Here is a 25,414-nt window from a genome sequence, read left to right on the forward strand (position 1 = left end):
TGGAAGTCAAAGTAAAGGTTTATCCTTGCATCAGAATGTTTTGGATCTTGCAATTTGCATATACAAAGAATTCAGCAGCATTCACTGGCATCATAATCAGAGCAAGATCAAATGATAAATGGAATAAAAGAAAAAAATGAGAGTTGAAACCGGAATACATACATATATTATAAAGATTGCACATAAATTAACACAAACATAACAGAAGTATCAGTAATCACACATTTAAAAAAATAACATGGGCATGACTCCAAATGCTGAAACAGGTGTCAGGCTCGTTTTAAAAAGTTTTTAAAAACACATAAAAATACCTTTTAAAACACTGGTATGCATTCTTCATTCGTAGAGCACATGGAGAGAAACAGTAAAGTGAGTCACACAGTGACCGATACAGCAAGGAGATCAGAATGGTAGTCTTCTAATCGCTATTTGGCATTTGAATGTAGCCGCATGCAATGGAGAAAACTGGCAAAGAAAAATGACTTTACCAGCCTGGCGCTGTTTTGTTATGTACAATGGACTTTCTTTGACCGAAGGGGAGGAAGAGTCAACCTATCCCAGCGGGACAGAGAGGACAGAAGTCCCGGAGCGCCCACCAAGGCTGTCTGAACCGGGACCACGGCCGAGGCCAGGAGGCTGCAGCTACTGCGAGGCAAGTACTGCCCCAAAGGCGGAGGGGGTCCTGCAACCCAGGGACAGTGGCTTCTGCTCTGTTCTCAGAACCACAAGGGCGGAACCTCAGCAGACAAGGGGGATGCACCAAGGGGGCAGAAGAACACACAGACGGGGCGCTTCCCCGAGAAGGTCTACCTTAATCTCAAGACAAGAGATGCCAGTAAGACCACTGAAGGGCCTGAAGGATTCTCATTAAAGGCTCCTAAATTTGGACCCCAATCCAGGCGCCTCGCCTCGACTCTATGACCCCTATATGTCGCCTTCACCACAAACACCGGCTCTGTTTCTAGGCTTTGGTGCTCAGTTTTCTCTCTTCCCCTTTAGTCAAGAAGGGCTTCGGGCTTGGGACTTTAACAATGAAAACAAACAGGGCCACCAGGTGCATCTTGCAAAGCTCCCTCCATTTTCTCTTCGACCCAAATGCGTAATCATTGAACCCAGAAGGGTGAGGGACGCATTCAGCTGTGTGTGAAGCCCAGGGCTGCAGGCTGGTGGCCATGGCAGCGCTCACAAAGTTGTGCTTTTGTCCGTCCAGCTGGGCACCTCATCTGACCCTTGGGTGGGGCTCGGAGGAGTGGCAGAAGCTTGATTACCCGTGGGCTTGTTATTAGGACGTAACTTACCCTGGGTTACCTTTGTGCAATCAGTTACCAGTGGAAATACCAAATAAAGGCCTTCAGATTCACCTCTCTTTTAAAAAGCAAAAAGTGTACCCAAAAATGCACATGTTAAATGTTTTCAGATGTCTTTTTTTTATATTGTGCTCATCTGCTAGGTACCTAACAGCCACAGACAGATCACTGCCATTAAATCAAACCTTTCTACATTCATCCCTTCTCTTTTTTTTTGCCCCATAAGCCAATCCTGTCTGGCAGTGAGATCATTATTATCCAGTGTCAGAGGTCTCACTAGTAACCATTCAAAAATAAATTAGCCTTTAGATTAAGGATTTCTCTTTTTCTTTTATTAAATATCGAGGAGTGGGACTTTAAAAAAAACTGTATAAATCTAGATTTTTTTAAGATTTCTTTTCTTACAAACAGTCTTAGCTTTTACAAGAGATTTTTAAATACCAAAATGCTTCTCAGAAAGTCGAAAGCATAATTGCTTGTGGCTGTCCCACTGTTTCTACCAGGCGGGAGCTCCTCGCTTCCGTGCGTGTCAGATGCTCTATCTGACCTTTTGGAATGGGAAGCGGCTTTTTGTCATGCCTTGAGGCACAGCTCACGACAAGCAGGGCAGAATGGCGGGGGCGGGGGGGGCAGGGGAGAGTGAGAAGTGCGGTGGGTGTGATTCTCAGACAGACGGACAGAAAGTGGCGCCCAGCGCCGTGGGACTGAAGCTCTGATAACTGGTTTTGCCGGACCCAAGGCCCGGGCGAACTGGACCGCTGGCCTTTACATCTTTTCTCATCTGGCCAAGATGGCACGATACAGCCTTGAATAAATGCATTTTTAAGTATTACTATATAGTCACTGACTACTCCAGTGTGTTTTAGACTTGGACTCAGGTTGTGAAGTCTTCTTTGATCTTTAAAAGGTAAAGATAAACCACGTGGGCTGAGACTGAGGACTACAGAATTCCCTATTTACACTGTATCTTCACAAACAGTTTGCTTTCAAAAAACCGCCACTGCTCAGGGCTGTAAAGTCAGTGTCAGGAAAATGTATTTTCCACCGATTTCTGAGGCCTCGACTGTTTTCTAACGAAGTTGTGGTTAGTATCTTGCATAAATAAACACACTTGTCATATTAAGATTTTTAACATTTAGAGGTGCTGACTGTGTGAAATGAAATGATATGAATCTAATGAAAAATTAAAATATTTTTACTGATATTAGCAGAAATATATATTTTATGGAATATTATTTGACCTTAATACATTATTCCAGTTTTTAAAAGGGGTATTTAAGATTTAATAACTTTACAGCAGGTGGCCTTTAAAGCATAACAAAATATATACAAAGAAATTAGGAGGATATTAATGTCAACTATGAAATAAATTAACATGACTTTTACAAAATATACTGACCATTAAATTAAAAAATATTTTAAGGCAGGAATTTTCATTTGAAATTAGCATAATCAGAAAATATATCAATAAAATCTTGTACCACTTTGTAGCAGAATTCATACTGTTCCTGAAAAAGAAAAACAAGAACACATTAAAATAATATGAAAAAAAAATTTGCCTAATTTAATTAGGAGAAACTTTAAAGAGAAGATATAAAAAAGTCTGACCAGTTATTGAAATACTGTGTATCCTACTGCGTATCAGCTTCTGTTATATAATTTAGTTTTTAGGCACAAGAACATTTCCAAATAAAGCTGTTTTTCTACATAGAAAATGTCAGTGTTCAGTTTCAACTTTAGCTTAGTGTATTTTGGACAGTCTGAGTGAGAGATCTTTAGTTTTCATATTTAAACTTAAAAACAACCACTTTTGAACTGAAAAAAAATGAGCATACTTAACATCAAACTTCATAATGTAATGAAAATAATCTATAGAAGTTAAATAAGATATAAATATAGATTATTTTTAAGCCTAAATTTACACTGTAAAAGGGCATTGCTTTATATCAATTTTACTAGAATTTAAAAGAAAAATGCGTTGCATATGTATAAGGCTGTTAACTTACTAGAACACTTGGACATCATCTGACTCCCGACCTCCCAGTGGCTCTTTGAGGCGGTGAGACTAGAGCCAGGTGGTGGGTTAACAGCAGACCAGAAAGCGGGTTGTGTGACACGGCCCATAACGGGCACTCAAAAGAGGAAATGAAAGGGATGGGGAAAATGGCCACGGCAGGGCTTTCTTAGTGAGCCTACTGTGCGTCTTGGAAAACCACACGTGCACAACGGTCAGCAGGCAGGTTCAAGTAACAACAGCTACCCAAAAAGAGTCTGGTTCCTTGCAGACCCTGGTCATTTGCTGGCCCATTGAACATGGGAGCTGGGGAAGCAGCGGGACCAAGGGCGGCTCCCCAGCCCCCTCCCTCTTCTTTCCCAACACCTTGGGTTCAGCCTCTTCTCTAAATTCCTGTTGAACAAAAATCTACAGGCTTTTGGGTTGGAAGAGGCCAAACGTTAGCCTGTCTGGCCGTTCTGGAATCTCAGTCCAGCCATCATGGGAAGGAGCTGGGCTTTCCAGGGGAAGAAAAGATGAGGCAGAAAACTGCTGTCCTGAGGTTGCAGGGACGTTGTCAGGAGAGCCAAGAATGTACGGTAGGGGTCCTCCCTTCCAGCTACTAAGATTCCCACCCGATCACCCAGCGCCCCCCCCGGAAGGGAAAGGAAAGTGCCTGAGTCGGGATCCAGTTAGCACAGAGAACGAGTGGGCCGGGCCAGGAGGGCAAGTGCTAAAATAAGAAGCCTTGGGGAAAACGACGGGTTATAACAGCCTTTAAAACTGACCTTGCTGTTGCAGAACAATCACCAAATTTGGTGAAGAGGCATCTCTTCTGAAAACCAGAAAGTGTGTGTTTTCACCACGAAATGAAAGAGAATGTTAAGAAGGAACTGTGCATTGCATGGACTCCTTAAGCAAGGCCCCTGGGCAGCGTCTGGAGGCTGAGTGAGATCCAGCCAAGGAAAAGAGTCCAAACGAACAGTGGGAGATAGATGACAGGAATCAGGACTGTAAATGTCATTGCTACTTTTGAACTTGGTACATATTTAAACGTACACTGGAATCTGGAGGAACAGTTCACTTTGACATAACGGTTGCTATCATCTGTGCTTCTGTCCAAGGGGTCTTATCATCTGAAGTCATGGGTGTGCCCCTCCTCACGTGTCCTGCCCGGGGGACAGACACCAGCCAGACGCAAGGGAAGAAGGGGGTCTGTAGAGCTTCACTGTGAGCTGACTGAAACCTTTAGCTCTTTTTCTTGGAAACTTTACCTGCCTCCTTCCCCGGGGACTTGAACTCCGTCAATGAAACATACATCAAATTCAACACGAGACCATTCTCGATTCCTCTGGAAATGGTTTCTTACCAGGGTTTGCACCATATGTGGCCTCTGAAGTCGTAAACTCTTCACAGCTTGGAATACGTCTAGAAGTCCCTCAGCTTTGACCCGTTCCAGAATGTTGCTGAGTGCTATGAAAGTCCCTGTACGCCCAGCTCCAGCACTGCAGAGAAAACGTGCTGGATGAGATACTCCAACTCACCCACGGGCATGAGAATCCCACTGCCTCCGCCAAGCCCTACACGTCAGGACTGGAACGATCGGAGCTTGGGTTTTTAATGATCATTTATAGTTAGCTTTGGACTAACAGTCAGCAAACATAAAATTCCTGAAACACTTGCCTAATTACAACATGAGTTGAATCAGGACCGGTTACAAGTTTTTAAGCTGGTGGAACCATTTCCCTTCTTCCTTGTGTAGACCAGACCTAATGGAGGCGGGCTTGGCTGGCCTCTTCCAGGGAGCCCTCTGGGGATGCACGGCTGCCCTCTGGGCCCTGGAATCCCACCTGTGGACTGACTCTATGGTTACTCTCCCTGCGTCTGCCTTCCCACAGGTGGGATGACCTTGTGGGTCTCCCTCACCTTTGCAACCCTGGTGCCCAACACGTGTTAAGCTCAGTCTGGGTTTGGGGAGGTGGAACAAGAAGGAACTCAAAACGACATCTACGAAGGCACCAGGGACTGGAAACCGAGGCGTGTGCTCCCCCTGCTGGCCAGGCCGGAAGTGCGCCAGGCGGGTCCCAGACAAGGAAAGACGCCCAAACCCTCCACGCTGGGTGTTATTAGCTACAAGGCGAAGTGGGTCGGTGCCAATGGCAGTCGCAAAAAAATGGGAGCCACACATGTAGACAAAGGAACAGAAGTGCAGCTTTGGAGGCAAATCAGCACCCCCAAGGTTAAACTCCCCAAACGCGAGGAAGAGCTTTGCAAGGGTGGTCAAGGTCCCTGCCAGCAGGGGGGCCTGGCCCAGAAAAAAGGTGAGCTGGCATGTCTCCAGATTCAGCCGGATTCACCCTCTACCCTGTAATGCTGTCTTTCAAAGTCTTTGCTGGGGGCGCCTAGCTGTATCCAGGGGTCCCCCCAGTGTGTCCCTCTGCCCTTGGGCCTAACTCGGGAGCCGGGCTGAGAGGGAGGGCGTGGAGCTGCGGACCCTCCTTATGGACCTGGACATCCGTGAGAAGCTCAAGAAGAGCCTCCTGCTGTGCTGGGTGGGCACACCAGCCAGAGTCAGATGGTCTTTCAAAACGAAGACGACTCAAGTTCAGGGTTTGTCTGAGCGGTACTTGGCAATTTTTTTTTTTTTTTGACAACTTAAAAAGCACAAAGAAATGTGTGTTTGAGGCATTTCCTGACTCCTTCTGCCCAAATGCTTCTGCGTGTATGGTGAGATGACACCTATGCATTTGCCTTATGTTATGTGCGAAGAGGAAGGTGAAGGATACTGTCCAGGGAAATGGTGCTGCTGGGAGCAGTGAACTGGGCGTGGGGTCTGCGTTCGCCCCAGCAGCAGGGGTGCCCGGGGCCCCAGGGGCCGCTCACCTGCAGTGCACCGTGATGGGGTGGTTGCCCGTCTGCTGCTGCTGCTTCTGCACGGCCGCAATGAGGTCGATCATGCCTTTGCCCTCGGCGGGGATCCCGATCTCCGGCCAGCCGTGGAAGTGGAACTGTCGCACGACCCGGGTCTGCTCCTCCTGGCGGGCCAGGGGCTGCCGGGCGGGAAGGGCGCCTCAGTGCTGCCCCACCGCAGGCCCCCCTGCCCTCCCGGGGACTCGGGCCACGGTGTCTGGCGGCCAGCAGAGCTCCCAACTGGCTGGCCTCCCGGTCAGGGTGTTTGTAGGCCATGGTCACCCTCAAGCAGAAGGGCAGCAGTGCCTCCTTCTGGGTGGGGATCAGGACACTCAGAGGATGCACCCCCGAGTCCCCAGGGCCCACCAGACCCCTTTATGGGATCCTTGGCAGCTTTGCTTGAGCTAACAGGAATCATCCCTTTTTTTAAAGAAGCTAGGACCCTACACGTTCCTTCAAGGCTGGAGATGGGCAGTTTCTGAGTCTAGCGGCCCTGGGTCGTCCGGTGACCCGCGTGGAGGAGAACAAGTCTTTGGGCAAAGCTGGGTTCCACTGTTCTGACCGCCTTGAGCTCAGAATCAAATCCCATAGGTGGGTCATCTTACCCCCAGTTGATACACAGCGTCCCCATTCTTGCCAGGGAGCAGTGCCCAAGACCCGGTGGGGAGGGGGGATGGCAGAGAGGCCCAGAGAGGCCTCTGCGGCTTCATCCATTCACTCCTCCTGCTCTCGGCCACCGTCATTGCTGCTGGGGAGCGGGTGGCGGTGGGACGCCTCTCGGGGTTGGCCACTTTGCCCCGCCATCCCCGTGCTCCAGCAAGGAGGCAGGGGACCACGGAGGTCAAATCTCATGGGAGATCGGCCACTTGATAACTCAGCATCCTACTGTCCTCACTGACGGTCGATACTAAGCTAACATGGGGCTCCGGAAAAGCCTGAAGGAGCAGGACATTCTGGCACAATGACAAGCAGACCCCGAGTGATGTCCACAAGAGATCAAAGGGCTTTGGCAACAATACCTGATTGAAAGTGACCAGGAAGTCTCGTATACTGATGGCTTCAGAAAGGGTATCGCTCTTTATTTCGATCGTTATTTCTCCATGAGTCACTGAGCCCTCTGTCGGCCAGTACTGGTAGCATTTATCCTTGGGGGATAACAGAAAAAGAATTTGCTGCTAGCAGTTTTGACGATATGATGCAGAATTGCTCTCAAACCATTTACCGTATTTTGCCTGACCAAGAAAATAACCTATAAACACGAATATGAATGCTACCAGTGCCTGTTGACCAAGGGAACAGAGCAGAGTCCAGAAACAGACATGCGTGTATTTGCAACTTTGATACAGAACAGAAGTGACATGACACAGAGGAGAGACTAGTCAGTAAATGGAGCTGGGAAATCAGTTCTCCATATGGGAAAAGGGAACTGGATCCTTGACTCACACCCTACCTGGGCGGATATGAATGCCTCAGCCCCTCCTGGAGTTGGGCAGCATAGAACTTGCCCTACCATATATGGTAGCCTTGAACCTTAATAAAAACAAACCAAGACAGGGTCAGACTTAACGTCAAAAACAAAACTGTGAAAGCCTTAGAAGAAGAAAATACCTTTTCATTTTGGGGTACAGGTTTAACAAACAAGAGCCCCAAAGAGCGAACCAACCATGATACAGCAGATTGCAACATCAAATTATAATAAAATTAACTCTGCGTCATCCAAAAATATCAAGAGAATGAAAAGACAGACAATCAACTGGGATGAAATATTTGTAATACGTAAAACCAACAAGGGATCAGTACCAAGAATACGTAAAGAAATCCTATAAATCAAAAAGAAAAGGGCAAACAACCCACTAAAAAAATGAGTGAAAGGCATGAACAAGCACTTTGCATAAGACAAAACATGTCTTCTATAAATATGCATAGTGATGTCTGACCTCACAGGGATCATAGAGGTGCAAATCAAGGCCACAAAGAGATGATATTTATACCTATTTAATTATCAAAAATGAGGACATCAGACAACCCTAGGGATGTCGATGAATGATATTCACCCACTGACCACTTTGGAAACCACAACCACTTTGGAAAGCCATTAGGAAATGTCCTGAAAATTCAAACTTTCACACACACTCTCCAATGCAGCATTTTGTCTCTTTGGAACCTACTATTCCTTGTGCATCATGAGACACGTACAAGAAAGTACCCACAGCACTGTTTGTAAAACAACAGAATGGAATCAACCCAGATGCCCATGACAGAAGAAGGGACAAGTCAATGGATGCAGGATGTACAGTTTGTGTCGTGGAGTATAAGGAAATAACGATGAATGAGCCACAGTTATAGGCAGCAACATAGGAGAATATCAAATGCATAATTTTGAGTGGAAAAACCAACTCAACTTTTGAATAAAGTTCAAAAGCAGACAAAACTAAACAGTTTTCTCTTTAGGAATACACACACGTGATATAAAAAGATTTTTTAAAAAGCTAAGAACACATCTTCTAGGGTGGCTTTAATTGAAAAGATGATGATAAGTGTTGATGAGGATGGGGAGAAAATGGAACCCTTGTACATTGTTGGTGGGAATGCAAAATGGGGCAGCTGCTTGGAAAGCAGTCTGGCAGTTCCTCCAAATGTTAAGTGATATGAGTTTGCAATATAGTCATGATATGGCCCAGCAATTCCACCCCTAGGTATCTACCTAAGAGAAATGAAAAGTTAACATTCATGTAAAAACGTGTCCATGAATGTTCAAAACATTATTCATAATTCCCCGAGTGAAAACAACGCAAATATCCATCAACTAATGAATGAATAAATGAAATGTGGTATATTTATACAATAAAAAATAAAAAAGAGTGAGGAACTGATTCACGGATGAACCCTGACAACATTTATGCTAAGTGAAAGAGCTCAATCACAAAAGACATGTATAATTCCACTTATAGGAAATGTCCAGAAGAGGCCAATCCAAAGAGTCAGAAAGTAGATTTGTCGTTGCAGGGACTGGGGAGAGGAAGTGGGTAAGTGATTTTTTTGTGGGTATGGGGTTTCTTTTTGGGGTGATGAAAATTATCTGGAATTAGTGATGTTGCACAACTCTGAATATACTAAAAACCACTGAATTGTACGCTTTAGAAAGATGAATTGTATGGTATGTGAATTATATCCCAACAAAACTGTTTTTAAAAAGCAAAGAAATCAAAAACACACAAATTCAGGATAGCGGTTACCTCTTGGGAGAGCATCTGGATAAATGTACATTATTGGCAAAAGTTTGGTTTTTCAGCTGGATGGTGGGTTCGTGACTGTTTATTACATTATTAAATAAAAACAAGAAGGCCATGCATGGATCTTTGGGAAAAAAGAAACATTTAACTCATTCAATTTTACCAGAACTATATTAATTAGGTACATATATCAATACCTATGTCTTTCTGTTCCAAAAAAAAGTGAATAAATGTCTTTTTCTTCAGCAGGTTGTGACCAAATTTGTATTTGTGGCAAACACAAGATGGCAGAATTTCAAGGCAGGTTAAATAAAATGTAGGCTAAGAATAAAGCCAGTGGGTAGTTATGGTTAACTTGTGGTGGGCATGGTGATGAAATAAAACCTTTTTCATTTCCAGCCTCTCTCTCTCCTCAGTAGCTGTGGCCTGGCCTCACAGATGACAGCGGGTGGGACACTCGCAAGGGACAGATAGTCACATCAGGTGGGCTGCACCTGGTGTGTGTTAACGGCCCCAGAGGTGGGCTGGGCGGCGCCCTGACCTGCTCTCTCTCCTGGACCTCGGTCAGCATCACGATCGTGTGGCACTTCCACTCCCAGACCATCCTCCAGAAGTCCTCCACCGTGTGCGCCAGGGGCCCCTGGGTGGCGATGAAGTAGTCCTTCTGCCGGTAGCCCTTCAAATGGGAACAGAGGTTAAAGTCCGACTTCCTTCCAACCCATTTCCACCGTGGGACATGTGAGTGTAGGACAGCCCAGGGCCGCATGAGGGACAGTACTCTCCAGGCTTCCAGGGCCTGAGCCAAGCCCCAGCTGGCACATGCTCAGAAAACAGGTCAAGATGCCCAAGCTAGACAGCCCCCCTTCAGCCCCAGGTCACCTCTGAGTGGGTATAATGAACCCCTTGCTTGGGCTGGCTTTGATTCTAACATGTCTGTATGTGTCACAGCTAAGTTAGTATCGCAGTGGGGCAGCGAGCCTGGGCATGGAGTTAGAGGCAGTGGGTTCAAGTCCCAGGTCCTCCCCTCGGGCCCAAGTGACCCTTGGCACAGCGTTCTCATCTGCAACAAAAATCCTCGCACAGACTGGGCTGCTACGCTCTCTCCTGCCCATTCATCCGCTAACTCTGCTGTGCACTAGGCAGCCTAACACCGGGCCTGAACACAATCGTGCTGTCCACGCACAGCACATGCGAGAGAAAGCGTGTGCAAGCACGGATAGAGGGCTGGTGTGCAACAGAGAGGTAAAAGGGAAGTCACTATGTATTAGAAGCAGAATGGAGGGCTTCCCTGGTGGCGCAGTGGTTAAGAATCCACCTGCCAATGCAGGGGACACGGGTTCGAGCCCTGGTCCGGGAAGATCCCACAGGCCGCGGAGCAACTAAGCCCATGCGCCACAACTACTGAGCCTGCGCTCTAGAGCCCGCGAGCCACAACTACTGAGCCCGCGTGCCACAACTACTGAAGCCCGCGCGCCTAGAGCCCATGCTCCGCAACAAGAGAAGCCACCGCAATGAGAAGCCCGCGCACCGCAACGAAGAGGAGCCCCCGCTCGCCGCAACTAGAGAAAGCCCGCGTGCAGCAACGAAGACCCAACGCAGCCAAAAATAAATTAATTAATTAATAAAATTTTTTTAAAAAGCAGAATGGAAAAATAGCAAATTATTTAGCAGCGCACCTACATCCTCTATTTCCAAAGTTCCTTATTCATTTTCTTTAAGCAAGTGTCTGCTAATGAAATGGTTTGGATCTCTGTGGGCGTGTCCATCCTTTCTGATTGTGAAAGCAAGTTGATCAAGAGTCTCTGTGATTACAGATGAAGAGAGCATGCGTCCTCGCCAGGCACGCAAGCAGGGCGGGGCCGCTGCACTTACATCTATAAAGGATGCGTTGATGTAATCCGTGTACTCCTGGCCCCTTTTCATGGAAAGGATGACGCGGTTGAAGTCATCTGCAAAGCAGTGCATCCCCTGGGTCAGAACCAACCCCATCCTGCCTTGCAAACTTGAACATGCTGCTAGGAGCTTCCGAGACATAAAACTTATGGATAAAATCACTAAAAAAAGTCAATTCATCGGAAGGTTTACTTTCTAAAATAGGTTAGTCCAAGTGGCCCAGGGAAGTTGTGCTTTATCAGGAAAGTTCTAAAGTAATCCACTTATCGTTCTCATTTGTCATAAGCTGAGGTAATTCCTACCAAAATGTAAGCATTAAAGTAAATTTAAAGAGTAAAAGGAGTGTGGCCAGGCAGGCAAGCCGGGGTAGCCGGCCGGGGACATCACAGCCACTAAGACCCTAGGGTCTGAGGCTGAAGAGGACTTGCTCAGCCCACACACCGCCTGCCTGGGCAGGTCCACGTGAGATCCCGCTCCTGCCCGAGCTTGAGTCCAGGAGGGGAGGTGGAGGGGACGTCTGGACGAGGCGCTCCTCTTCCCCTCAAGGCGGATGCCCTCCCCTTCCCCCCATGGTTCCTCTGATGCTCCTGCAGGCCCCCAGGCCCTCCCTCCCCCCAGACCCCAGGCAGCCCAGTGCCCGATGCCCCCCTGCCCACGGTTTGCCCGTCCCCAGGCCTCTTCCTGGAAGGTCTCAGCTGAGTTTGGTCCTGCTGCACATCCTGGGCCAGGACCCCCGCTCTGTGTACAGGGGGCTCCGTGCCTCTGCCCAGGCTCGGGGGAGAACTGGATGACATGTAGAATCAGGAGGCACTGAGTCAGGCCAGGATCTCACTGCTTCCAGGAAGTCCTCCCTCTCCTGCCTCCAAGCCCAGGTCACAAGCTGCCCGCCTGACACCCACAGGACTGTCTGGGTCGCTTGTGCCTTCCCCACACTTGACAGAGCTCCCAGAGGGCACCCTGCCTTTGACCCCTGGTTTACAGGGGTGGGTGGGCCATGACTTCTTAGCACCTCTAGCCAGAGGGTACCAGTCCGATCACACCTGCCTCAAGGGTTTACCCTCCGCGGCCCGGGCTGCCTTACATGGGATGATCTGGATGACCCTGGCCTTCTTCATGTTGGCCGGCAGGTTGCCTGTCCTCATGTTCTCCTTCATGATCCGGACATTTGTCAATTTCTGCGGCCAAGAGGACACAGCCGTGCAGTTAAAACCCGGACATTCCCGAGAGATCACTCAGCCTTCTAACAGCTCTACCGTCCAGGGCACCTGCTCAGTGGAAATACCTGTCTGCATCTGCAGACATTTCCCGAGTCTTGGGAAATAAAAGTGTATGCACGACACGCCCCCTGCACAGATGGTTGCTAAGCTCTGAAAGTCCCCAGTATTCTTCCCTCGGAAGTCACGGGCAGGACGGCTCCCCTGATTTTTCTGGGGTCAATCAAGGGGGGGAGCAACTGAAAGCAGCTTCGTGTAAATGGCGGCCCTTAAGTCGGCACCTACCCTGAACTCCTCCTCCAGCCCGACCTTGTCGAAGTGGGTGGCGCTGCCGTGCAGCGTCTGCAGGTGCTTCTCCAGGGAGGACACGTCCAGCTCGGTGTCCCCGTAGAGGTAGTACTCCAGTAAGGCTTGGTAGATGAACGTGTACTGCATCTGTGGGGAGACGCAGATGGGCTCCACGGGGGCCCTTCTCTTCTCTTTTGTGTAAAGGGAAGGGGGTTTGGGGGCAGAGTCAGATTAATGGCCATTTATAACCACCATCTATGGCCTTGACAGCGTGACAGCGGGCGTGACTGAGGACCTTCTCCCTGCTGGGCACCACTCTGCGTGCACCGTCTTGGGGGGAGGGCACACACCCTGGGGCGTCTGGGTTTGCTGTGTGACGCTCACACCAGGACGGGCAACTGGGCCCAAGGAGGGTGTTACTCACGTCCGTCTGAACCATCTGAGGCCGCTGATTGCGGATTCTGGACACGAAATCAAAGACGTCCACCTTTTGCTCGGCATGCATCATGTCCATCATGGCATCGATCACCATGAAGGTGCCCGTCCGGCCCACGCCCGCGCTTGGGGAGAAACAAAGACGCCAAGTCGTGAGTCACATTTCCCCGAAATGAATGCCAGGGCCTCGGAACACGCCTGCAGCCTGGACGGGAGGACACCCCGCCCTCCACAGAGACTTCCACTTCATCCCTGAACACGAACTTTCCTCGGTTAATAAAGAGCAAGTCCAGGCGAGGCCACCAGAGGGCACCACAATCTTAGTGAAAAGACCTCAGATCTCTCCCTCTACCTGGAAATTGTGTCCTAAGCCTCGGGTGAGTGGTACAGGTAATTTTTCCTCTATTACCCAATGTCGTCTTCTCCTTATCACTTGTGTAACTGGATTTTTTTATTGTCATGCTTGATATGGCTTTTCCAGGCTCTTCATAAGAATGGAGAACCCCAGGTCAGGTCTGCTGGCCCTGGAGCCAAGGTCATGCAAATGGGGGCTCTGTCTGGGATCCTAGCCCTCACCTCCGGGCTGGCGGGGGCCAGCTGGTCCTTAGGGGCTCCACTGAGAGGTCTCCCGCCTCGGGAAGCTGCCCGATTCCATTCCTGGGTCCGGGTTTCCTTCCTTCCCAGTGCTCTCCCCACAGCAGTCTGTGGACATCCTCTACCCGCCGCCCCACCTGTCTCATCTAGATGCCCACCAGCCAGTGCGGGCCGTCCATATGTGTCTCCCCAACACCCAGGGCTCAGGGGGCACACAAACGGACTCAGCCAACATCCGCTGGACGAATAAACCCCTAATGGTCCAGACTCATATGTGCAGCGTCAACCAGAACTGCACGTGGCAGCCCAGGGTGTCGGGTTAGTTGGCTGAACGGGGCTTTCCCCCTCTGGCCCCTGCAGCCAACGTGATCTTTTAAACGAAAAGGCTCACAACTTAATGAATGAAGTCCCCCACCCTGTTCCTCTTTCTGGGGGGAGGGTGGTACCGCTCTTCCCAGCCCATTCGTCTCCAGAATGGTGCTAGGACAGACAGTGAAGGCCCTCGCCCTTGGAAGGACTCCCCGCTCATCACACTGAGGGGAGGGGAAGCAGACGAGACAGGAGAGGCTCCTTCAGGAGCCTTGGTTCTTTACAAGGGCAAAGTAAGAGAGAATCATCAGGTGCAGAGCCAGTTAAAGGCGCCCCACCCAACAGGTCAGTGGTAAGGGCCAGGAAATAGCGGACTTGAGGCTGCAAGAGCCCAGGAGGCCCAGGTGCACGCGGGGCAGAGGGTGGGGAGCACCTGGGAGCAGGGAAAGGGACCAGGCTGGTTCCAAGAGGAAAAGCCCCGGGCCAGGCACTCCTTCCCTGCTGGGCTCTGCATGCTGGTGCAGAGCTCACAGCCCTAGCTAGAGGCCCTCCCTGCTGTTTCTGCAGGGCCCCCGGGCAGGCAGTGGGTTCTTTTTAAGGGATTAAGGGGGAGATGTTGAGGGTGGGTGTGGGAGAGAGAAGGAAATCGCGAAACCTCCCACCCCCAGGCGGTGCACGTTCTGGAGCCCCAGGAGACCCCGTGAGAAGATGAACTTGGAGGAATGAGGAGGTCTAGTCCGCTCCCCCCGAGACTGGAGGCTGCCAGCCCATGGGAGCCTCTTCCCTGTTCTGGGGGCAGGGGGGGGCTCCGGCTGGCCTGAACTCCTGGTGGGAACTGCTGTCACCACGTGACCTGCTGCCAGGCAGCACCCAGACCACCCAACTGCCTGCAGGGGAACTCAGCTCTGCGGGAAAGCACAGACCCAGAGAGAAGGGCTTCCCTTCCGCGCACACAGAAACGCGCTGGCAAAGCAGAGCACAGAGCAGCAGGGAGGGCCAGGAGCTGCATTGGCGGCACGGAAATAAAGCATTACCCCGGAAAGACTACTTCTGTGTTCAATGGCAAAGGCTGGGATTCACAGCCACAGGGGAGCCAAGGATCGAAACCAAGATGAAAGGCAAACGCACCTGCCCGGGGGCCACCTGTGGTGAGGGGGAGGGGAGCAGGGGAGGGCCGCATACTGAGTTTTCACACGCACGGTGGATCCAGAGGCATCAGAAGAGAACAGAACTAACGGCTGCCTGCAGCCACCCCGACACCACACAGAGGCTGCTTCCTCATCCCCTGCCCTCCAGACCACAGCCCGTGGCCCCCTGAAGCTGACGGGAACTGAGCACATAGCCCCCTGCCAGCCGCTTCTCCAGCGGAGGGCCCTTCAAACTCTCCGCCCTGATGACAAGCTGCCGGCGTCGACCCCACTGACTCGGCTACGCGGCCCCGCATCTCTGCGGGGTTTCTCAGAAATCCCCGTGCAGGAACTCAGGCCTGTGGCCCGGCTGTCCAGGCTTGCGGAGGAAGGGCCCTGCTCACTGGGTGTCACGCTGACTGGACACTGGGTTTCCAGCTGTTAAAGACAGGGTCGTTCTGAGTATCACAGCCCTGCCAGGGGCAAAAGGCACCTGCACCTAGTGACACAGGTGCTCCGAACCTGCCACACGGGTGTTCAGCAGAAGCGGCACGCAGACTCTGGCTTCCAGGACGTCTGAGAACAGGGGCTGCCCCCTTGAGGGGGCCAAGCGGGGCTAGACCATGTCCCACCCCCTCCAATGCAGCTGCTGGGAGGAGCGTGCAGGGCCAGGTAACGGGACCCTTACAGGTGTCACCTCACCTGATGTGTAGTTGCTCAGCTCCCAGGTGCAGATCCAGGATTCCATCCCCGGCCAGGATGCCAGGCGCTCCCCCCCAGCGACCCCCAAACCTCCCAGCCTGGGCAATGAGGGGCACAGCAGAAGCCCCCGGGCTGGGGCAGAGAAAGGATCTGGCCGGCACCTTCGGGCGCTGACCGTGCATCCGCCGAAGGATGAGGAGCACGGCTGGGGAATGTTCTCATCTTTGTGTCTTTGTCTTAAAAAACAAAACATGCGCACACCAGCCGGCCACCCAGAAGTCCAAGGCCTTTCCATGAACACGATTTTCGTGTTCGAAGCCGAACTGGCATTTAGTCATGAGCTACAGAGGGGGTGGATTTGAGCCCGACTCTATGGCTTGGGGAGCTCAGCGTGAGAACAACCAGAGGATTTCCCGGTACGCAGAGGCAGAGGGGAACATGCTCTGGGAAAAGCAATCATTTCATAACCTGCCCTTCCACCACCTTAGTTGCTGCGGCTGTATCCACAGCAGCAGCAACTTACATGGGTGCAGCGCCCAGCATCCTGCAAAGCCCACTCCCAGAGGTGAGTCCCAGCCCCTCCGAGGCTGTCCTCCCCATTACAGACGCGGAAACCTCTGCTGAGAGAGGTTAAATGGACGCCCTGTAGAAGCGCGGTTTCCATCTCTGTTCCTTGAGGTGACCTGAGGGCCCCCGGCGGCGGAGGGGGGGGGCGGCGAATGGCAGAGTTCCATCCCCACCATCAACCTAGGCCTCTCGGCTCTTGTCTGATTCCGACATTAGGCTTTACCCCCTGGTGGCATTGAGGAAAGGGCTCTGCCGCCCCGGATGGGGAATATCCCTCCAGCTCTTGCCCTGAGGGATTCTCTGAGCTGCACCCAGTATCTGGGAGGCGCTTTCACGTCGCCCCTGCTGCCCCTCTGCCCACCCGGCTATCCGTCCCCTGCTGATTTTCCCACGAGGGCCTGAGTCCTCCCTGGAGGGCCCGCCCCGTGGCCCCGGCCCTGCACGTACCTACAGTGGACCACTATGGGCCCGGCGTGCGTGGGGTTGAGTGTCCTCACTTTTTTCAGGAACTTGAGCATCCCGATGGGGGTGAAAGGCACTCCGAAGTCGGGCCAGCTGGTGAAGTGCAGCTGGCAGACGAGCCGAGGGGCTTTGCAGCCGTCGGGGAGCTGCTGTGGGGATACACGGAGATGTGAGCGGGTGGGGCGGCCCCTATGCCTCCCCAACATCACGCTCTGAGAATGCTTGCTTGGGGTCCCCCTCTGCCATCCAGGTGTGGGCAGCCATGGGTACGGGTGCAGGGATGGGCCCATCAGTGAAGGCTGGACGCCCCAGAGTGAGAGACCCTGATCCTTACTGCCGGCTCTGGACACAGCACCATGGCAGCAGGGGCAGCAGAGCAGGACCCATGGTCACCTGTCCCAGGACCAGGCCAGCCCAGGCCCCAGGCAGCTAGATAAATCCCTACAGACGGCCCCAGGGCTCATGGACCCCGCTGGGAGGCAGGGAGGCTACATCCCAGTGTGCTTAGCTTTTATGCCTGTGTAACTACCAACAGCATAAGCTTTCACTCTCATAAGCATCTTAATTTTCGGGGAAAAGATGTGGTTGTCCTACCCTCAGGAGACCCCTCCCATCCCCTGCCTCAAAGCCTCTCTCTTTTATTACCCAGAACCCAGGAGTTTGGTTCTCTGCCCAAAGCCACAGAAAGTTATATGGTGTATTGCGAAGTTGTGTGTGTGTGTGTGTGTGTATGTGTATGCTTTGGGGAGGCAGGCAGGCCGGGGATAGTAAGAACAATAAAGCTCATCCTCTTTCCTTTCTTGCTGTGGTTTCTCGGAAACTCAGACTCATATTTTGTAATCTAACTACACCCCTCACTCTACCTTTGATTCCTGATGATACGACCTTCTGTTTTTTCTGGGTTTTTAAAAATCTCTTAAACCTCTACTTCATCTGCCTTGCGTACACGTGTCTTTATTGAAGACTGCCTTAAATCCTTTCGGGGAAGGAAGGACTGCAGGAAATCAGTGGGAAAACTAATGAGGTGTTTCAGACATAATTTTGAAACTGCTAAAAAAAACTCACCTCACCATTCCAGCGTGTGAAATGACACTGTGTCACTGAGTGGGGACCCCCATGACCCTCCCACTGACTCGACTTCCTCCACCCAGCAAGGTCCCTGGGAGCCAGGAACATCCGGCACTGACTCAGGGCCCACGTGCACCTGTCTGCCATCTGCCCTGTAGACTCACGGCCTGGGCCCACTAACGACCGTCCCGCATCCCCGCCCGGCACTTCCTCCAGCCTCATCCTCCGCTCGTGAGAGCCGCGGGCAAAGCTCTTCCTATTATAAATGTAGACGGGTATCGACTCTCTCCCCTGCTTCTCCAGAAAGCCCAGGATGTCAGGTGCTTACGGACTGAATGCAGAACTTCCGGACGGTGTAGTCCACCAGGACCACGCAGTCCTCCACGCACACCCGGATGCTTCCGTAGGTCCAGCAGCCCTGGTCCGGCCAGTACTGATAGCACTTCTCCTGCGTGGAACAATGGAACAGAAACAATACGTCTGTTTCTGGTACCTTTGAGCACCTCGTTGCCCCCTCCCTGGCCATGGCCACAAGGCCTCACACACACCAGCTTCCCGTGAAACAGTCCTCAGCTGGGGAAGCGTGTTTCCATCTTATCAACGGGGAAACTGAGGCCACACAGCTGGTGGACGGCAGGGCTGAGACCAGGATTGGACCATTTCCAGTTCACGTCTCATTCACGCATCCACTCACTAACCCCACACATCGACCGAACCGTCTGGCTGAGCTGCCCCTGCAGAGCCGGGGACCAGGGCAGAAGTGGCCTCACCTGGGAGGGGCTGCCCTGAGCCCCCGAGGACCACGTGCTCCCCAAACACTGCCCGTCGGATTCAGTGGGTCATTTTTCCTGCCCAGCACTTAGGACAAACTAAATTTGCATCCCGCCCGTCCTCTGTTGGAGAGTCATGAGCCTGTGGTCAGCTGAACGTTCCTAATTTTTCTCCAGCCGGGAGGAGGCCGATGTGGGAATCTGCAGAGCGGGCACCTGGTCACAGAGAGGCCCTTCCTTTGCCTTCCCTCCCCCAGAACTACCAGAGGGCCACACGAGAGGGTGGGGATGGGGCCTCCGGCCCCTGATCCCAGGTTGTCCTCCTACAAGGGGGACCTGAAGGCATGAGGCCCGACTAAGGGGGAGACATCTGCTCCACAGCCCCAGGAGAGGCCCTGGGGTCAGCAAGCCGTTTACCCTGGAAACTGCCCACAGGGCACAGCTGTCGAGTCACAAGGGATTAATAATCTTATAAAACAAGAGTCAGCTGGTATTCACCAGCACCCAGAGCTTGTGTGATGACACCCACTAGACAACTTCCCCTCCACGGCCCGGGCCCGGGTGACTCGCAAGGGACCCCGAGGAGAAACCAAGCCCTGAAGGTCCTGGTTCGGGACAGTCTTGGCTTCCTAGGGACCCTCCAGAGATTCTCACCTTGACAAACTCTCACTCGGGGACCCGAGGGCTGTTTCTCAGGCCCCCAGAGGGCTCAGTGTGTGCACTGTTTCCACGCCCTCAGCCTCCCGTCTACATGGCTCCCGTCTACGTGTCGGGTGCCGTCCCCTCCCTCCCATCAGATCATGAGATGCCAGAGCAGCTACATTTCGCAACATCAAGTCAGGATGTTGAAGCCAGGGAGACCACAACAGAAGTGTAAGCGATTAAGAAACAGGGAACTCTATTGAGAAATGATTTCATCTGAAACGGTGAAAATCAAGACACAGAAGCAGGCCAGCTCTGAGTCACAGAGACAGAAAAATGCAGTAGGATCTTTCTGCGGAGAAAGATGGAGGGAAAATGTCAAGTAACGTAGCAACAGGATCACTGATGGGGGAGCTGGGGGCGTCTTCTGAGTCCCGCCGCTTCTGCACTGGTCTCCTTGTGTCTCATGTTTATAAACAAGACCCCAGAAGCCTGGTCCCAGGGGACAGCTGGTCCCAGGGGACACGGGGCTCCAGGTCAGCCTCCTCTTCTAGGGCCAGGTCCTGCCGCAGCACCTGCCCAGAGCGTGGGGACACCTCCCGCACAGCCGCCCTGCCCCCCGGGGCCGTGTCCCTGCCCGGGAACCCCCTGCTTCCTCCCCTTTCCGGTGAGAGAGGAAGGCCAGGGCAGGATTCACACAGAGAAGGCCGGCCCTCCCCAGCCCTGTCCCAGCTCCCTGGAAAACAAAAGAAAACCCCTCTCCTCTCCCCTACCGGAAAGTGTGGGTGGAGCCTTTTCCGGTGCTTTTTTGGGCGGAACATATTAGTGATGGTGGCGGCCACTCCAGCTGCCCCGCCTGCCGCCTGGCCTCCCCATCCGGGCCCAGCTGAGGTCCCCACGGCCTGTCACTTCCATCTCAACAGGCAGCCCCGCCCTCCAGCCCCGGCCCAGCCAAGCTGCCTGGGCTTCGCTGGGGACAGGCCAGCCAGCCCCAGGCCAGTGCGTGATGTGACGATGGAGCGCAGGGCGCGGGGTCGGGGGAATCAGGGCCTCTGGGCCCGTGCCTGGCCGAGTGCCAGGACGCACAGACCCTGGGAAGAGGCCAGCAGGACACACGTCTCCCGCCAGGCTGGGTCTTCCTCTTGGTCTGCTCGCGCCCACCCCTGTGCTGGCCCTCACGCTGGAATCTGCGAGAAGAATAGTCTCCCTGCCACTAGCGTCCGTCCCTCCAGCTCCCAATTCCTTCCTTCTGGAGAGCGAGCGAGAGCTCACTTCCTAAAGCACAGGCCCCTGATTACTGCTGAGAAACCCGCCGAGGGCCTCCACTGCCCACCCGTCTTAGCCCGACGTTCAGCCCCGGTTCCCTGATGCGTTTGTAGCCGCTTTGTCCCCCGCGTGGGCATCCTGGTTCTGGTCCAGCAGATCGCTCCCGGCCTCGCAAACACACCTCCTCGCCCCAGTGCCTCTCTCCAGCTGCATCTGATGCAATCCCTCCCCCCACCAGCCCAGTCTTTGAGGCCCAGCGACACCATCACCCCCTAAACGAGCCCTCCTGCCCCGGTCCTGGCCCAGGACCCAAGGGGGGCCGCCCCTCCTCTCCTCCACACCTCCAGAGCCACAATCATGCTGTGTTCCGGTTTATCCTACAGGGTTCTGTGTCCCTTTGGCTAAAAAGTGAGTGACTCCCCGGCGTCTCTGCACCTTCAGCCTGGCCTTGACTTCCGGGTGGCCCGTCCCTCCCGGGCCACCACTGTCCCCATTACCCTCCTCTATATTTTCTGTCACCTCCTGACATAATCTACATTTACGTGCTCTCCGTTTGGCGCCAGCCCCCGTCAGGGGGATAGAAATTGCATGAGGGGTCTGCCGGGCGGCTCAGTGCATGCACCCCACCTGGGGCAGCCTGTCCAGGAGACAGAGGCCAACGTGTACCTGTCCCCGTAGGAAATGTCCCCGTAGGAAATGAACCAGCTTAGCCTAGAGACTTCAAGTTCTTATAATGTACATGCATTACGTGATTAGCATAATTAGAAACAGCTAATTAAACACACTGACGCGACAAATCAATATTACTTCAATACGCCTTGTTTTTTCAAATGCATTTCTCTGGTCTGAATAATAAGCAGGAAATCATTTTTTTTATGGTCTGAGGCTCACCACATTATATGTCCAATATACTAAAAATCTCTATATTAAAATCCATTGCTCCCACCATGAGGTAGCCTACCAGAGGTGACCCTCAGCTGAAAGAAGAAAACTCTGCATCATTTTTATATCACAGTCTAGGACAGTGAGATCCTTGGAACACAGAGAATTTATTTCAAAATAAAAATGCTGCGAGCCACCGGGTGTTTCTTCTCTTCTGCAGTGACAAGCGGGGGGTGGGGGGGAGAGAAAGGAAAAGGAAGTGGCAAGCAAACCCCCAGCCAAGCAGCTGAGAAGAAAGTGCTGGTGACTCAGAGGCTGGGCTTACCTCTTTTCTTTCTTTCAGGTTCGTCAACATGACGATGGTTGCAGACTTCTGTTCCCAGATCATTCTCCAGAAGTCATTCACTGTCTCCTGTTTAGGGCCTGTGGGTAGAGGATGGTCCCGAAGTCAGACAAGAGAGGTCGCTGCGAGCCCCAGGCCTGTTGCCCTGGCCTTCAGGCCCCGGGACGGCTGCTCCCCACCTGCCCTGAGGAAGGGGGTGATGGGCCTGCTGGTGCATTTCACACCCTACAGGGTCCCAGAACCCGAGTAGATGGCAGCCTCCCCATTCTGTCCTACCACTCCCCCCGATATCCCGCTGGGGCTGGGAAATCCTCAGGAGCCAACTAAGACCCAGTTGGGTGATTATCTTCATGGGCCGTAAAGGCTATTCAAATGGGAGCTGGGTTTCAAGCTGCCTGTCAAAGTGGTTTGTGGCCACTGGGGTGCTTGTCAAAGCCTCAGAATATGACCCTCCATCCAGAACTGCTGAAGCAGAGTGTGTATGTGTGTGTGTGTGTGTGTGTGTGTGTGAAAGAGAGACACTGTAGGCTGACTGACCCGCACACCATGTCTAACCCCCCTTCCTCTGAAAACATCTCATTTTCTGGCTGCCCTGACAGCCAGTAATGCCGTCCAGTGAGATGTGGGCTGAAGTCCCTGGGGAGGGGATCTGAACAAAAGATAAAGTGTCCCTGGAAGAAAGTCCTCTGCCCATTGCCCTCTTTCCTGCCTGATTAGGGACACGGGGCCTCGAGGTGCAGAAGACATTTTGTGACCCTGAGGATGACACTACGGAGGGTGGAGAGGTATAAAAGAGGCCCCTCTGCCCTGAGCTGCCGCCCCAGCCCTGGGCTGCTTCCCCCGGATGTCTGCTTATAAGAACGAAAAAGACACTTCTACTGGTGTCAGCTAGTGTTTGTCAGGTTTTCTAACATTTAAAGCTGGGCCTATTCCTGACGGACTGTGGGCGTATGTGTATCTCCCTGTTTTTCAGGGAATGTGCATTTAAGATTTTGATCTACACTGCATTTTGGGACCCACGGCTCTAAAGACTCTTGCTGAGGAGTGAGGACGTCCAGGAAACCTAGTTTTAGCTCCAATGACACCCAACCGCACTGGCTCCTGGGGATGACAACCCCTGGGCAGATGGACAACATGCTGGACTGAAAGTAATCAAAATCACAAAGAGGGTTACGTGCAAGGGTTAAGGGCTGTTTTCACGGCTAAAGCGTCCTCGTGGTTATGGCCTTGAACTGGAAAGCTACTCACTCCCTTCCCCGCTGCTCCCCAAACCCGACAACTTGGAAGCCACGTAGAGCTCAGCCAGCCGAGAGAAATTCAAGGTTTTCTAACGCAAGTATCGACAGGCTGAAATGGCAACCCAGACCACTGGGCATCTGGGTTTAAACCATGCAGGTGTGGAAACAGATCGTGTGTCTGTCTGTCTGTCTGCACATACACATCGTGCGGCTGCACATCTAACATGCCTGTTGTGTGACAGACGCCCCCAAACGCTCCATGTCTGTCTGCCCTGACCACAGACGGGGGGCATATGCTCTCAGGGGGTCCAACTCTCCTGCTCTTTTGAAGCCCTGTTCCTAGGAGGAGTTGCCTCACCTCACAGTATAATGCTTCTCAAACTCTGGGAACGCTGGCCAAAATGCAAATTCAGGGACAGCAGCAGGTTGGGGGGTGGGGCCTGAGCTGCTGCATTTCTGGCCAGCTCCCAGGGGATGGGACACTCCTGGCCAGTGAAGCAGACACAGTGAGCGGCAAGGCTGTGTGAGATTCATGACAGCTTTGAACTCTGTGCTTAGGGAAAGGCCAGACGGTCTCTGATCAGCCATGTCGATGTAGCAGCACATACGTACAAAAAGCCAATGTAAACCCTCGGGATGGCTGGTACCGGATAAAGAAGCAATCGCCTTCCACGTCATTTTACCAAAATCACGTTCAGAAAGTAACTTAACGAAAAGCTTACCTTGAGCTGCTATGAATTTATTCTTCTCTTTATAACCCTAGAAAAATAAAATCAGATTTATAATCTTTCAAAATTATCGTTGTGGAAGGATTTTGTTGTTGTTGTTAGGAAAGTAGCATGTATCCATCATGGAGAATTTGGAAAACACAGAAAAGTACGAAGAAAACTCGCCAGGAATTCCAGAAATAACATGCTATTTTTTGTATATCCCTCTCCAGTATTTTTTCTGTGAATACCTTCCCAGACACACACACAAGCAGAAACACAGACACACACACACACACACATATATATATATATATTTTAATTGGTTAATATGTATGTATTGAATTTTTATAATAATTTTAAATTTCTATTAAATGATCTTTTAAGGTTCAACTAAAATGGATTCTTAATAATCCATTGTGTATGATTTTACCACAATTTATTTAACTGGTCCCCTCTGTTCTGTTTGGTCAGTGATACAAATAATTCTGTAATGGACATCCTTTGGGCTTATCTGCATCTTAAGAACGAATTGCCGACACAGGTACTAATTCAAAAGGCCCAGCACTTTCATGCTCTCTGTGCTGTGACCACTGTGGCCACTGTGCTCAGGAAAGTTGTGACAATATACATCTGTGGCCCCGGAGAAGAACGTGCCCAACGGTCATGATTTACACTCAACCCACAATGGTCCAGACGTGAGTGTCATGCTGGGTGGGGGGCTGGGCATACTTACATCTATGTATGAAGCATTGATGTAGTCTGAACATGGGGTTCCGTCCACTTGGCTTAAAATCACCCTGGAATGGTCATCTGCAAAAAAAGCCAACACAAAAACCATGACATTAGGACAAGGGAATCACATGCACAGTATTAAACACTACAAAGGACGTAACCATGGCGATCACAGGACAGAAGGGACATTCTCCTTAAACATTCCCACGAGATCCTCAGCGTCCTGAGGTCGGGGATGCACCTGTTGTACCTCAGCACTGAGGACAAGCCAGGCCCCAAACAGGAGCTCGATACAACCTGTGGGGTGATGAGAGGTACGAATTTCAGGGTCCAGGAGTCGGTCCGCTGAGCCATCACGCAGACACAGCAGAACGTGCGGGGCCCCTACAGTGTGATGGCAATATTCTCCGAACCCCAAATCGGGCCCCAGTACTGACCAGTGCGGGTGCCCTCAGGACCACTTCCGGGGTCCATTCTCCCAGGCTTTCCAGGGGGAGCACAGTTCTGCCTCTGGACACATGGACACGAGGCTCCGGGGTTTGGGACTCCAGACCCCAGTCCTCACACTCAGCTCTGCCCCAGAGCAGGAAGGTCAGCCAGACTCACACGGACCGACTGGGCAGGATGGGCCACTGCCTGGAAGATTCCGGCCTGTGCTACAAGCGGTTTTCCAGCGTGGGAGGGCCGACCAGGGAGGGCTGTGTGTGAGTGTGTGTGTGTGGTGTGTGT

General features: G+C 51.9%; 1 protein-coding gene across 5 annotated transcripts in view; it reads right to left on the reverse strand.

Annotated features, from left to right (window-relative positions):
* Nucleotides 1-25,414, reverse strand: part of PTPRE (protein tyrosine phosphatase receptor type E) — a 172,575-nt gene continuing 147,161 nt past the window's right edge. For 4 of the 5 annotated variants that reach the window (XM_057530412.1, XM_057530413.1, XM_007173303.2 and 1 more), the window contains 14 exons: nt 24,687-24,763; nt 23,966-24,002; nt 21,988-22,085; nt 18,431-18,550; nt 17,020-17,183; nt 13,263-13,398; nt 12,836-12,985; nt 12,418-12,511; nt 11,316-11,392; nt 9,985-10,119; nt 7,230-7,355; nt 6,184-6,350; nt 4,670-4,805; nt 1-2,815 (listed from right to left, as the gene is read on the reverse strand). In XM_057530412.1, the coding sequence (XP_057386395.1) occupies nt 2,741-2,815; nt 4,670-4,805; nt 6,184-6,350; nt 7,230-7,355; nt 9,985-10,119; nt 11,316-11,392; nt 12,418-12,511; nt 12,836-12,985; nt 13,263-13,398; nt 17,020-17,183; nt 18,431-18,550; nt 21,988-22,085; nt 23,966-24,002; nt 24,687-24,763 (1,592 nt within the window). In that variant the 3' untranslated portion in view covers nt 1-2,740. The remainder of the gene's footprint in view (nt 2,816-4,669; nt 4,806-6,183; nt 6,351-7,229; nt 7,356-9,984; nt 10,120-11,315; nt 11,393-12,417; nt 12,512-12,835; nt 12,986-13,262; nt 13,399-17,019; nt 17,184-18,430; nt 18,551-21,987; nt 22,086-23,965; nt 24,003-24,686; nt 24,764-25,414) is intronic. The other variant, XM_057530414.1, reaches the window with a different exon arrangement.

Source organism: Balaenoptera acutorostrata, chromosome 16 (assembly GCF_949987535.1).
Source record: "Balaenoptera acutorostrata chromosome 16, mBalAcu1.1, whole genome shotgun sequence".
NCBI lineage: Eukaryota > Metazoa > Chordata > Mammalia > Artiodactyla > Balaenopteridae > Balaenoptera > Balaenoptera acutorostrata.